Source organism: Nymphaea colorata, chromosome 6, assembly GCF_008831285.2.
Source record: "Nymphaea colorata isolate Beijing-Zhang1983 chromosome 6, ASM883128v2, whole genome shotgun sequence".
Taxonomy (NCBI): Eukaryota; Viridiplantae; Streptophyta; class Magnoliopsida; order Nymphaeales; family Nymphaeaceae; genus Nymphaea; species Nymphaea colorata.
This window is the reverse complement of record NC_045143.1, coordinates 6,800,666-6,815,548: the sequence shown is the minus strand read 5'-3', so window position 1 is coordinate 6,815,548 and position 14,883 is coordinate 6,800,666. Positions and strand designations below refer to the sequence as shown.

Here is a 14,883-nt window from a genome sequence, read left to right as displayed (position 1 = left end):
CTACAATAAGCAAAAAATGGATGATAAACACGTCCTGCAAACAAGAACTCCCTCTGGTAGAACAGATCTGACAAAGATGATAACCGCTGCTGAATGCAATAACTCGCTTTGCTGCGAATGTTCGAAGTGTTACGAAGAAGCCTCGACCGATAAACTTCCTTTTCCATTTTCACGTACGACCTTCTCAGATTATTATCGCCATCCACCTCGCGGCATGCTCCTTTCAAGAAAGCCATTTTGACGTACCAAAGGATATTTTTGAAGAACAATATATTTTAGTACAAGCTACATAATCATTCCCGACATCAATACTGAGTGCACCAGCCGATTCACCTTCGACCGACCTTGTTCTTGAATTGGCTTCTGAGTCAATGTCTAGACAAGTGGCTAATGAGATAGTAAATTTTTTATGCCATAATGTTTATGAGATAATAAAATATTTATGAGATATTGAGATAACACTATAAAACGGACAAAAACAAAAATATTTTCTTTTTGTTTAAAGGGGTATATTTTGAGATAACAAAAACATTTTCTTTTTGTTTAAAGGGGTATATTTTGAGATAATGAGATAACATTATAGGGACAAAAACATAAACATTTTTTTTTTGCTTGACGTTGTATATTATGAAATAATGATATAACGCTATAACATAAACAAACACGTTTTTTTTGCTGACAAATATTATCTTTATCGAATATTTTTTTTTTGCTGTTTTAGTTTTAATTCCTACAAAAAAAACTTCTTTTTGTGTTAATCATGGGTATTTTTTGTCACATGAAATTACATACACAGAAAAGCAAAGTAAATAACCAGCTTCGGATTTGGTTCCTGAATATAACCAACCGACCAAGAGTTTGGAGCCACAGACCTGGAAGCTTGGGCTTCTAGTAGAAGAACAAGTCAAGTTTTTGCGAGTAGCTGATGGACAGGTAGACCATTAAGCTCAAGCGACCAAGTCAAATGGAAGGGGACAATTCTAAGCTAATGCGTGGGGCATATGCAACATCTCATGTGCCCTTTCATTCGGTATTTATGTAAATGTAGGCCTTGTAGATGGGGCCCGAATACTTTTCAATGCCATAGCTGAAGTTAATGCGTGGGGCATATAAAACGTCTGTGCCCTTTCATTCTGTAATAATGTAGATGTTGGCCTTGTAGATGGGAGCCCAAGTACTTTTCAAAGTCTCCGCTGGAAAAAGCCCGAGTCCCCACTGGACGAAGCCCCACTGCTTGATTCACTTCAATGTGAAGCATATAAACCGACCAGCGATCGGCGCCATTTTTCTCATCTAACGGATCATGGCTTCTCTTTCCTCTCCTCATCTCTATGCTTGCGACCTCAAGAAGATTCTAATGACATATCAAGGAAGAAGGAGCGGAGGCAACTGGGCAATGGTCTTCCATGTCAAGCAGAACCTCTTCTCGTTCATGATCGTTGCATTTCTCTTAACGTCTGCGGTTGATGGCCAATTTGGTGAGATCCAGCCCTAGAAATTTAGGGTGCATTCAGTTGATTTTCCAGCTTTCTGCTTTAGAGAATTAGACGTACTATTTCTTGACAGGGCGCGCTCAAAGTAATCTGCAATATTTTAAGATGCTTTCCTACTTGCATTACAATGCATTACAAATTATAAGTGGTACTCAAGAGGCCCGTTTCTAAGGTGGCAAGGGTAAATCAGTAGATTTTTCAAAATGATGAAGTTCACTGCATGAAATTAGATTTTGGAATTTGACATTTATTGGTCGTCCTTAGAGTCAAAACTTTTGTAGACAATTTGATTCCTCTCCCGCGCTCGTGTGTTTGGTTTCTGTTGTTGCTTTGCCACACTGCTTATAAGAAGACAATGACAGAGGAAGGGACAAAGAGAGAGAGGCCCACAGCTACCCTGCCTTCACGTTTTCCAAGTGGGCAGGAGAAGGAGATAAGCGAGGGAGGGCAAAGAAAAAAAACCTATATTTTAGAATATTAATTTAACTGACATAAAACTTTTCAAATTTATATTTTACCCTTATTAAAAATTTTCTAAACTACAATTTGGTGGCTCTAATCCCACCATCCAAGTGAAGGTCAAAGTTATCTCCCATACCTTAAGGTTGCCTCTGTGTGATGCTTCTCCTTATATTTTAACTTGCATATCTTTATTTTCTGTTTTATAACACAAAGAGTTGAGAAAAATAATTTCTTTTGCCTACTAACTCCTTTCCCATCTGTTGCACCAATGTCAGGAGGAATGCTCTCTAGTTCAAACGCTAAGTTAGTGTTACAATTAAGTTTATGCAACAGTTAATGAAAAAATAACCTTCCATTGATGAGATCAGAGCTACCGCCAACTTAAGTTGGTTGGATGAGAGCTGACTACTTCAATAAATTGTTTTCATGTTCATTAGTGACTGGCTTCTATAATTAGAGCCAATGATATCGATGCATATTTAATTAACTACATCAGATGGTTGCCTTTCTTCATTATATCTAAATTAGATTGTTTTTCTTATTAGCGTTATAAAGTTAGTTAAAAAAAAGTCTTGGCGTGCCCAAAAGATTGTTATGTATCATCGTGTCTTTAGTAGAGAAAGCATCGTAATCTAGTTAAAAAAGGCCAATTAGAGAGACATAAGATGGCCTTACGATCTCCTCTTTGCATTTCAATGATAATGTTATGAGAGTGTACAGTAATTAAATACCTAGCTAACCCAAATTACTTTTAACTGCATTTACAGGCTACTTACAAATTTGTTGGTCCTTAAAACTTTGCCGGATTCATTTTCACAACTGCCAAAGAGTTTGTGGAATCAACTAGGAGTTGAGATTGGGGAAACGATTTCCAATTAACAGCGAGTCATTCCCACGTGCATTTCTTTATTAATTATCACTGTCTCCGCATATGGTGCTAGATTTGAATATTAAAGTTTATCTCTTCCACACACACACACACACACACACATATATATATATATATATATAGGTGGGCATAGTATTCACCAATTATCGATTATTCTTTATATATATATATATTAATCAAGGTTGTTTTATTCAACATGAGGGAAGGTTAAGAGAAAACAAGAGAAAAAATATAATAGGTATTTGCACTATGTAGTATTAGTTCACCTCGTTTTTCTTTCTTATTTTACTTTCAACCGTCCATTTACATAACTGAGTGATTCTTAATAGTTGCATTATCATTCGCATATATATATATATATATATATATATATATATATATATATATATATATATATATATATATATATATATATATATATATTTTATAGTTCACATTGATTTTTTTCAAAAAAATGGGGTTTTAATTTGAGTTCCAAATCTAAAATGGGCCTAGGTTCAAAACTGTCATATAAATTTAATGTTGTAAATTAAAATAATGTTTATTGGGCATCTTTGATTTTCTATGAAAAAAAAAACAATTTCCCTCTAAAATAAAATTCTTCGGTTCGCCCCCCTGGTAATAATGCAACTATTTTGATAATAATAAAAGGACGGAAGAAAGATTCCAAAGTGGGGAAAAAAAGTGGCTTAGTGTCCATAAAAAATGAAAAGCAAAACAGAGGCATTGGCCGGACCTATCTTAGAAATATGTGGTGAGTTTGAACATGTTTTTGTTTAGGAATGTAGAACGAGTAACCAAAGCACAAGTTCCATTTGAGGCACATATTGCTTGGCTTGAGCTCGTGTATACTGAGTTCAGTCTCAAACTCAACTCATTTATGCTAGTGCAGATTTACTCTTTTGTTTCTCTTTTCTAAGAAACTAAAAAGTATGTCACAATTCTTCAGAAATTACCGACATAACCAAAAAGATCAACAGACTGGGAAGACATGAGCCAAGTTGAGTTCAAGTGCTCACTTCGTGAGTTGGGGTGTGAGAGTGTAAGTGTGTGCTCAAGTCCAATGACATTGGGTACTTGGGTGACAGCTTATCACGTAAGCTTGTTGAGGTGAGTTCTTGAACCTTACTTTTTGCAAGTTTCATCTTGATAAACAATGCAAGTGCATTATTTAAGTGTACTTGCTGCATTTAAGTCATATGTCGTTTTGGGTACTTTGTTGTCGGTAGATATCAATAAAACCGCTTGGCAAGTAATTTTCCATAAGCATTTACTGGGGGGAAAAGACGTCCAGCTAGAGTTTTTCAGACCGCTTGGCCCCTTTAAGCCACATGGATTATCTTGACTTCGTCGTAGCTGCCATAATCTAAATGACGCGTTTTGGTCATTTGGTTCTTTGCCATTATTTTGGTGCGATTAGTTCATTTGATGCAAACAGCCGGTTTGTCGTTATTGGCAGGTTCAATTGCAATACCACCTGCTCAACGTTACCTCCACAAGGTCTCTCCTCCGCCTGCTCTACAGGCTTTCCCAATTCAACCACAAAATAGAAGAGAGTTGGAAGGGGCTTCTTTGGCGCCAAATCCTTCGTCTTCTACCACGTCAGATGGTTGGCCTTATCAGATGGTTCGTCTTATAACACGTCAGATGGTTCGTCTCCTCCCACGCCACTACTAACTGTGCATGATCCGCCTCATCCCCTGCCATTACTACCTGTACATGATCCGAACGTCTGAATTAAATTATTTTATAGGTTTATATGTGCAGGTGCAGCCTATTTCACCATTTCAACCATTTCAATGGTCTAAGATAATATTTTCAAACTCTATTCTTTTTTTTTTTCTGAAACTTTTTTTTTCTTTTATAAATAGAGGTTTTCTATACTGCTTGGAGGTCTGCCTCGAGCAACCTGGACTTTCGTTCAGGCCAAGCTTAGAAAACTCGAGCCTAGCTCCAGAACAACCAGCTCGTACAGTCTTCTCCTCGACCACCAGCAATTGTTAATTGTTAATTGCTACAACCAGATTATACTATCTCTTTATGTATCTGACAAACTTTTCCTGTGCCATATGAATTGGAAGACAAAGGAAAGATGCCGATCGGCATCATAGTAGGGTCCGTGGTGTGCACCACGCTGTGATTGGTTTAATCGCAGCTGCCGTCGTGTGGAAGTACAAGAAGAAGCCAGTAAAAGAAGATGTTGAGCAACCAGGTAATTAAGCTGGTATTTACTATTCTTGATTTTTCACATCAAATATATGAGATCGTCCGTAGTTTTTGAAAAACAATTTCAAAATTAATCCCTCTTAGAAAAACTTTTTAGGCAATAAAACACAACCTAAGCCTTTTTTTTTTCTTTTTCAGTTGACAATCGATAAGCAGTCGCAGGCCAGTACCAACTTGTAGGAAAAATAAGAAAAAAAAAACACCATGCGTCGAATTGATCCAGGCTATGCAACTCTTGATATTTTTAATATTGGCCATACAACTCTTGATATTTTTAATATTGGCCATACAACATCTCAAGAGTGTTGATTGGGGAAGTATTTTTGTTGCACATTCATTTGGGGCCCGTTTGATGGCCTGGAAAAGAACTGTAGTGGAGGAGAAAAAAAATCAAATTTTTAAAATTTTTTCTCCTCCATCAAACACAGAATTTTTTTTTTTTACTGTTAAAGGTTGAAACGGAAAAATATTTTCTGAAATTTCCAGTTAGAAGGGTAAAAAAAAATTTTCAGAATTTTTTTTTTTTTAACCTTTAGGTAGAAGAAGGGACAAGGAGGAAAAAGGGAAGGAGGGAGGAAGAAGCAGGGAAGGAAGGAGGAGGAAGAAGGGGCGAGGGAGGAAGGAGGAAGAAGGGATAGAGGGCGGATGATGACACTTTTACAAGGTACAATTCGGACATGTTATAAACAAAGATCAGTTAGCAGATTTGTTTACTAAAGTTTTAAGACTAGAGGCATTTCAACATCTCTAAGCAAACTAGGCATTAAAAACCTTTACGCTCCAGTTTGAGAGGGAGTGTCAAGAAAGAGTTGAGTGATGATGAGAAATGGATACATTGCGTTGGCATGAGAGACGCTGGCATGAGAAGTGGACACACTTGATCTTCTCCATCAACACATGCAGGCAAGGAAATCCTTGAAAATGAAAGAAAATCATTGCATCCTTGAAAATGAAAGGAAATCATTGCCCGTTATATAGTTGCCATTCTCAATTTTGTAGACGTTATTCTTGTAAACGTTAAAAATTCAAGTGTATATTTAACAAAATAAAGAAAGTTTACTATTTTTTTCATCCAACTTTCGTTCCCTTCGTAATGCTCAACTTCTAACACAACCAATATCTATGTGCAAGCAAGGAGACAGTTTCTTGATGAAACAGGCCACTGCACTTTAACCAAAAAATATAAAAAATATTACATTATTTTTAAATATAACCAAAAACTGACAGTGACGTGATATAAATGGTCATGGTCAACCACCAGCTGGATTCTCTTTCTCTCTCTCTCTCTCTTACGTTACTTTACCTACAATGAGATCCTGAGCATTACCAGAAAGTCAGGTTATCAGCGAAGGAGGGTCTTCCACCGTCTATTATGGCCAGCTACCAGAAGGTGGTCTTAAGGTTGCTGTCAAGAAACTGAAAGAATCAGGCTGAGTACTTGGCAACCTCCTCGCAGAGGTACTTAACTGCATCTTTGTGTGCATATTAAATTCGTTACCTTCTTGTTACAATCACAGTGCATACTTGTATCATTTTATATTAATTGCTTTGCACCATTAGCTTTGCACAATTAAGTAAAAGAATGGAACTCTCTTCATGCCAGAAAAGGGGTGATTTAGTTGCCAAGAGCAGATAAGTAATTTTATAATTTGCATAATTGCCCTCCCCTGGCCTATTGCAGGTAAAGATTTTGATGAGAATCCATCACAAGAACTTGGTTTCTTTAGTTGGCTTCTACGTAAAACAAGATGAAATAATACTCGTGTCCGAGTACATGGCCAATGGAAGTCTCTCTGAGATATTAAAAGGTATGAACTTCAGGCAGTCAGATAGCAGTAATTGGTCTGACTAAATATCAGTTAAATTGCCCTTTTTTGCTCTTTCATTAAACCTTGAATAGGTACTCAATTATTGCAATGCAATGTGTTAATGTGGCTTAATGCTTATGCATGTTTGGGAATCATCGTCAACTTTTTTAAATACCAACAACTTGTGGGGCCAGAAATTCCACAAATATGAACACCATATGGTTTTTCAGTGAATGAATTTCCATCAGAATGGAAGGCTTGCAGAAACGAACTAAATGTTAGCCTTTACATTTGAAAGGAACTGTATATTCAACTTCTTAATTTTAAGTAAATGTTATCGCTTTGTGCAAAGCAGCTAGGGCCAATGAGTTGCCATGGAGAAAACGGCTGCGGATAGCACTGGACGCTGCAATAGGTTCCTATATAGTGCTCCGCCAGCCTTTCCCTGCCTTGATATTTGCTGTTACTATCCCTTAACAAGGTAAGCCATTGCTGAACTGCAGGGTTAGAATATCTGCATACAGGATGCAAGCCATCAGTCATTCACAGAGATATCATGCCCGCAAATATTCTCTTGGATGAAATTCTGCAATCCAAATTAGCAGATTTCGGGTTGTCCAAGGCTGGAGCAGTAGATGGAACGGAGTGTTCAGCTTATCAAACCTACATTGATCCTGAGTATGTCATTTTCCTCTATTCCTTTTTCTCCTCTTTCTCATGAGTATACTGCTCAAAGTGATTTATTAGAAATTGCCATTCAAAGTTTCTGTTCGTTGTTAAGCTCAATTTTTCTGCACCTGCTTTTTCATTGGGCTCCATATAAGAAAACACCATGCCTCTTGGGTTTATTTTCCACTATCTTATTGTAAAATCATCAAAACAACTTGTTTGTGCAGAATTAATAATTTGATTTTAACTTTAAAGTTCAATTTGCTCTCAAAATTTTCAGCCAACAAAAGTTGGCACACAAATCATTAAACAGTCCTGCTGGAGGTTTTGCCTTCATCAATTTAGTAAAAGATGCATGTACAAATTTTAACAGTTGATTCATATTGTTTTTGGGCATAGATCTCATGTCCATGTACTTCAGAAAAAGACTCAAAAGATGAGCTGCTAGGAGAATGGTACTCCTGATGGAAGGAATGTATAAGCGCATCATTTTTTTAAAAAAAATTCTTAAAGGAATTTGTGGTTCTGATCATTTTGTTTCACATTAGCAATTGTTTTTGCTATATCTCCATGAAAATGTACCTTCACAAATCTAACATTGACTGGATGAAGTTACTCTTTGAACCAACTTTCGCTCATGGACAGGTATTTGGAAACACGGACTCTCACCAAAGGGAGTGATGTGTACAGTTTCGGCGTAGTTCTTTTTGAGCTCATAGTGGGAAAGCCTGCCCAAATCACCACTGAAATGAATGGAAAGCAACATCTCACTAAATGGATCATGCCTATACCCTTGAGTGGGAAGATCGAGAGGATACGTGATCCATTGTCGAAGGGCCGGTGTAATGTCAAATCTGTCTGGGAAGTAGTAACGATTGCAACGACTGCCATAGAACATCCGAGACCAGATATGTCCATGATCGTAGGGGCACTGAAGGAAGCCTTACGGATGGAGACATTGTCCAGATTTTAGGAAGAAAATTTTATTTCCTTGTTTAGTTGATCAGATTGTAACGATAAAGATTGAGAATCCCTTCCGTATCTGTTTCTCACCTTTCGGATTTGTATATAACCACTTTATCCCAGTGCATATGAATATACTCTTATGGTCTCTCTTGAAATGATATCAGATCCGGGCTTGCTAAATAAGGATTATGCCTTAATGAAGGCTTCCGTATGACCGAAAAAGATCACCAACTTCTTCATCAAAGCAAGGGGACTCGATCTTGTTTTAAACAAGATCTTGTGGCAAATTAACTGAAAATCAGTAAAATGCCGTCCAGTTTGGAAGGAAATGAAAGAAAGTGTTGGGTAACTGCTATGAGACTGAAGATGACTATCGCATAGCAGCATTAATGAAGGCAGTAATATTGCTGTCGGAGATTATGGATGATCAAGAAGGGTAACAGCCATGCAGCAGCCACGGAATGCCATGGGAAAAGGAAAATCTTTATTGTAAACGTTCCTTGTGAATACTATCACTAAGAACCATGATGGCCTTGCGTGGGTAAAGTAATGCTCCACGTTAATGTAATTCAAAACCCTTCAGTTGAAAGGCCAAACCAAGAGCCAGTACATGAGCCACATGATTCCAATGAACCTTCCATGCCCAATGAATGAACCCCTTCGTCGATCCACGAGAACTCAAATGAAAGGCATTAATTACAGTGAAACCTTTGCTGTTGTTGCCAAGGACACTACCATCCGATGCATCCTTGCTCTTGCCGCTATATTTAATTGTCATCTCTACTAGGTCAACATTAAAAATGTTTTTTCACATGGCGATCTCCACAATTTTTTGCACTGTAGGATATATGGATCCTTTATTTCTATTTCCTGTCTTTCTTCTTCTTTCATGCGTTGAAAGCAGTGCATAGAAGTTGACAGTTAAACAAAACTAAGAAGGTTCACGATTAATGAAAAGAAATTCTTATAAACAGTAATGCCTATCAAAGTTTTCATTCGTCTTTTTAGCTCAATTTTTCTATGTTGGTATATAGAAATTTGTGCATAGAATCTGATCATAAATGTCATACTTTTTAAATTCGATTGTAGTGAAATTTGTGCTTCTTAGTCTTATAGTTTGAACGTTTAGAAATATCGATCTCTGCTATATCTCCAGGAAATTAAACGTACCTGCATAAATTACAAGCATATCCCACTGACCTGAAGCATTAAGTCTTGCACGTATATCCCTACACAAAATCTGACTAAAAACGATCATGTGTTGGGTTTTGGAGCAGCTCTTTTTTGAGGTTATAACGGGGAAGCCCGAGACAGTGACCACTGAATGGAATGGAAAGTGTCATCTCATGATTAATTGGCTCATGCCTATGCTCATTATAAGGGAGATAAAAGAGCCTACTTGCTCCATTGTTGCAGGGAAACTGTGTAACATCGAGTCCGTCTGGAAAATAGCAACGATTGGGAACTCTACCACACAAGAAGATCCAAGCGGAAGACCAGATATGGCTGATATCTTGAGCACGCTGAAGACAGCCTTGAGGATGGAAATCTCGAGGGTAGACGTCGCTTCGAGTTCTGAAATTAGCGCAGCTAATCTTTAGTTTATACCGGAATTTCCACGTAATCCACTTGCACGGTAGGTTTTGTTTCTCGAGCTGCCGCCATCAACTCCTCAACATGCACCTTAGTTTCATCATATTTCAAAGGACGGAGCCTTCTGCTTCATTGAAAGGGGGCCACCCAATGTTTCACAGCTTAAATGAACCCTGCCCTTCAGATAAACCTTCGTGTCTTCCTTTGTCGTCATGAAAAAATGGAGATGTGTCTTTTCGTTAACATCCATTTTGGAGTCTGATTCTGCCAAAATTTGATAATAAGACTCTCCTAAAATCAATGGTTTGAAACAGGGCCTACTATGGTCGATGAAACAAATTCAAGTCTAAAATCTGAGGTAAAATTCGGAAGCTCATGTATCATTTATTTGTGTGGTGCATTTGGAAATTCTCAGACTGGCTGAGCATTGGATGTAAAACAAGTTGCATCTATTTGTGTAAACAAAAAAGAGTGGGCAATGTTATAACCAATCACCAGTTGAAGAAACAGTTTGTAGAGATGCCCTTAATTAAACATTTGGTTTAGGCAAATAAATTGCTTGAATTTTGATAGAAAAGGTTTCATATAAGCTGCACTTTTGAATCTAGCTACAGAAATCAAGGGCGTGTGTTATTGCTTCCACAAACTTAGAATAATGTTTATGTTGAGATTCTTTAGAATCAAGTATGTCTATAGAACCAGTACAGTTTTGATGGATGGCAACATACAAGAATTCAGCAGGATCGCTTCCACTTCCACTAACAAAGCTATAACAGAGCTAGAGATCAAGTTTGAGGTAAAGAGTCTTTGTATGAGTATGACCTATCACTATGTGTTATGGGTCGGAAATAACTCCTCTAATATAAGGGCAAATGAACTTGCAAAATTTTCATCTTACATAATTACAGAAATGCTGCTCTGTTAAAACGTGGGAACATGTTAACGCCATACATGGAAAGTAAAAAGAAGGAGAGACACTAATTGGAAAAAAAAAGCATTATCACAATGTACCAAAAGCATCCCTGCTCATCAAAACAAATAATAATAAAGGGAAGGTTACTTTCACTTTTCTTCATTTCTGTTTTTTCTTCCCATCCTAATTTGCGTACACTTTTTCGTAATCCTTTTATTTTTTTTTCTTCACTTCCTCTCTTTCCACGCACCATCACATTTCTATAATTTTATTTTCTTACCATCCATTTTCATTCATCTAAACAATTTGTTTAGTGACCACCTTATTTACTTTCTCCTTTCCAAAACTGGGGTATGGTAATCTTGCCGTTTTTTTGTGTTTGCAATATTACCAGTCATAATTATTTAGGGTGAATCTAAAATGGCCGGGGGAATCCGGTAGATCTCCCAAAGGGATTACGTTTACGATATGAAAATTTCGAAATGTGCCCTCCGATTTTCCTTTTCCAGAACACTGTGAGATAAAAGAAAAAGACACAGTCGGTCCGCAACATGAACAATGAGGGACTCTTATTGGCCCAAACTCCCAAGAAGTCCGTGACAATTGTCTTGATTGATTTCCTTCACATTTTAAAAATTTAAAATTCTACAAATAATTTTTTTTAAAAAAATTAATTTTAAAAATTTAAAATTCCACAAATAATTTTTTTAAAAAAAATTAATTTTAAAAATTATATTTGGACCTTCTGCATCGAAAATTTCATGGCGGACTGCAAAGTAATGATGATACGCTTGTCTGCATCATAGATACATCTGACGCCAGTCAATGCCTTCACTGACGCCACTAGCACTTAAGTGTCAAAGAAGATTAGTGACAATTGGCAACGGGGTTATTAAGCATTGTTGTTTGGTACGCAGTTCTTGTATTGCTCGACTAGTGGATGGTGAATTTATTTCAACCGTTTAAAAGCAGAATGACTTAAGCATATGCTTGTCTAATATTAACATTGTCTCGGTGAAATCCTGATTGGTGTCTGCGTAACTCCTCCTTGCTAATCCAAAAGCAAAATGATTCAATGTGACATGTGTGTGACAAAGAGCCGAAATGAATCTGGTGATATTTTACAAGTAAGGATGTACAAAAAGTTTAGTCGAACTCAACTCTAACCCATTCACATAAAGTTTGATTGGAGTTCAACTTGTATCGTTTAATAAACAAGTCCAACTTGAGTTTGAGTTAAAAGTGAGTTATAAACGAATCGAGTTTGAGTTACACAAGCTTGACTCAGCTCTTCTTTTTTTTAAAAAAAAATTGTCTTGCATATGTTGGTAATTTTTGACAAATTTCTTATACTTTTTTGTGGTTTTAATTATTTTCATTTTAAAAAAAGGAACCAAATGACACAAACTTAACCAAGCTTAAGTTGAGCTTGAGCCAAGCAACATGTGGTAATTATTTTGCAAATTTAACATGTTGCCAAGATCGAGCTGACCGAGCAAGAACTCGGACCGTCCGTCATATATATAAGCTCTGGGTTGACCAAGTTAACTCGACCAGACTTTGTTCTATAGCTGAATGGGAAGCTAGATGGGCTTGTTAAGTTAAGAACAAGTCAAGCTTGTACAAGCAGCTGATGATCAGCTGGATCACCTGCCCGTCAAGCAGCGAAGTCAAGTGAAAGAGGACAAGTTGTCAAGCTAGTATTCTTTCACATAATTACTACTGACGTTCGGTCAGGCAAGGGGCGTGTCCTTTCATTTTCTCGCCGGCCGTGTACACAATAATGTTTTTTTTTTAATAATGAAAAAAATGAATAGCGAATAGCTCCCATAACATATCTTTTACAAAAATGATTTCAGCATGATTTATATTAAAATAATGTTTATAAAATAATTGAAGTTCACAGTTATTTTAAAACACTTTTTAACACGAATTTAAAATTTCTAGTTTTAAACCTTACTCAAGCTCCCCTACATCAAGGGGGCTTGATTCTTTTCATCAACAACATTTTGAACTCTTGAAACAATAAATTAGTTTATATATTTGCAACTTTGCAACTTAATTTCTACTATTCACAGTTTAACTTATTTTCATCAAAATCTAGTATTTAAAGATATGGTAGTTACTAGTTTCACTCTCTCCTTTTATATAAATATATATATATATATATACACACACACAAAAACATACTTCAAACCTAAACTTTTAAGACTTTATCTTTATAATATATAAAATTTATTATAAAATATATTTGGTTAAAAAAATTACAAAAGACTGCTCAAGTAATGTGAGAATAACAGATCACTGGCTACGTTTTATAAAACATCAAAGGCCTGCTATAATTTTTTTATAATTCTGACCAAAAACCTTTCCATATTAACAAATTAATCATGTAAAATCCTTTGGATACTGGATATTAGATATTGTAATGTGATGGCTGAACTTGCGGTTGTCGGGCGACTCTTTCTTTTTCAGTGACATTTTAATTTTAATAGAGCGGTTCCTCTGAACATTAGAAGGGTTGACCGGTTCTTCGTTGATCTTGAGGAGATAGAGTTGCGAGTGCCGTTCGGGGCACGCAACGTACAAATGCAGACAAGAGGCATTTTTGAAATTATTGAAAAAAATGGTCCTTTTCATTTTTTTTTATCTTCTTTTTTTTGTATTTACAAAAAGCTTTTTTTTTTTTTTTTTTGAAGAACAAGACAAGAGTTTGCAAGTGGGCTGGGCATCGGGCCGGGCCAGCCCGGCCCGATAAAAAACTCTGTTATTAAGCCCGAATAGTTTATCGGCTCAGCCCGATACCCGGCCCGTTAATAATCGGGCCGGACCGGGCCTATAATTAATCGGGCATCGGGCTTGAGATCAAGCCCGAGGCCCGGCCCAGCCCGGCCCTATTGGAAGTTAACGCTGCCCGAGTCCAACACATCAAATGTTTCAGTTCACTTCACATAGTGAAGGTTCAACATCATTAAGCCTTCAGAATCGTCAAAGGCATTGAGCCGATCAGTAGAGTGTGGCTGAAATGGAAGGGTGAAAAGAACCTGATGCGTCTCTCGCTGCCCAATCTAGACAGTTCTGTTCGGCACTTGTAGAAGCAGACATCCTTCCAAACTGCCCAACTAACAAAGCAATAGAAACAGAAACAGATGAGACCTTGAAAAGAAACAACACAAGTTGGTGACCATATGGAGGACCAGAGGTTTCTCACAACGTTCAGCTTCGTTCCCAAAAGGCAGGGCAAAGGCAGGGCAGCTACGCAGTAATGTAAAAGCATGTTTTCGACTCATTTTTTGGTGCCCCGTGTTCATGTTAGGGCTTCAAAAGATGACGATGAGGATATGGAAGAAAGGGTTTGGGTTGCCAGGCAGTCCAGGTGGCCTGCGGAGCCATGGATGTTGAGCAGAGAAAGAGGGCGATGAGTTGAATTGTTGAACAGAGGAACAAAGAAGAGTCTGTGAGGGAGCATGAGAGGCAATGAATGAACATTGAAAATTTTGAAACCCGCGGAACCCTAAATCCCTAACATATGTCGGGCTTCTCGGGCCCCCGATTAACAAAATTTGAAGCCCGGGCCCGACCCGTTTATTACCAGGCCGGGCCGGGTACCGGGTACCCGGCGGCGGCCCGGCCCGGTGCCCAGGCTTATTTGCAAGTAGCTGCTGAACCTGGAGCATTACGTTGAAGCAACCAAGTCAATACGTTGAAGCAAAGTCAATACGTTGAAGGGGACAATTCGAAGTAATGGCGTGGGCCATCACCTTTTGATTCCGTAATTATGTTGGCCGTCTCCGTGCGGGCAGGGACACTTAAAAAGGTCCCCTTAGGAAGAAGACCCCACTGCTCACTTCGCTTCAGCGTGAA

At 37.6% G+C, this 14,883-nt stretch overlaps 1 protein-coding gene across 1 annotated transcript; it reads left to right on the top strand.

Annotated features, from left to right (window-relative positions):
• Positions 1-4,193: 4,193 nt before the first annotated feature.
• On the top strand, positions 4,194-8,520 carry LOC116255957 (probable LRR receptor-like serine/threonine-protein kinase At1g67720). The gene is made up of 6 exons (XM_050078307.1): positions 4,194-4,494; positions 4,926-5,056; positions 6,409-6,528; positions 6,752-6,878; positions 7,382-7,556; positions 8,193-8,520. The coding sequence occupies exons 4-6, from the start codon at positions 6,764-6,766 to the stop codon at positions 8,518-8,520; spliced, it is 618 nt and encodes a 205-aa protein (XP_049934264.1). The 5' UTR covers positions 4,194-4,494; positions 4,926-5,056; positions 6,409-6,528; positions 6,752-6,763.
• The last annotated feature ends 6,363 nt before the right edge of the window (positions 8,521-14,883 follow it).

What these genes read in the sequence shown, in the direction of transcription:
- LOC116255957 (XM_050078307.1), top strand. Translation starts at nt 6,764, where the DNA reads ATGAGAATCCATCACAAGAACTTGGTTTCTTTAGTTGGCTTCTACGTA. An exon ending in TCTCTCTGAGATATTAAAAG is followed by an intron (nt 6,879 to 7,381) that starts GTATGAACTTCA and finishes GCTGAACTGCAG; the next exon opens with GGTTAGAATATCTGCATACA. An exon ending in CAAACCTACATTGATCCTGA is followed by an intron (nt 7,557 to 8,192) that starts GTATGTCATTTT and finishes GCTCATGGACAG; the next exon opens with GTATTTGGAAACACGGACTC.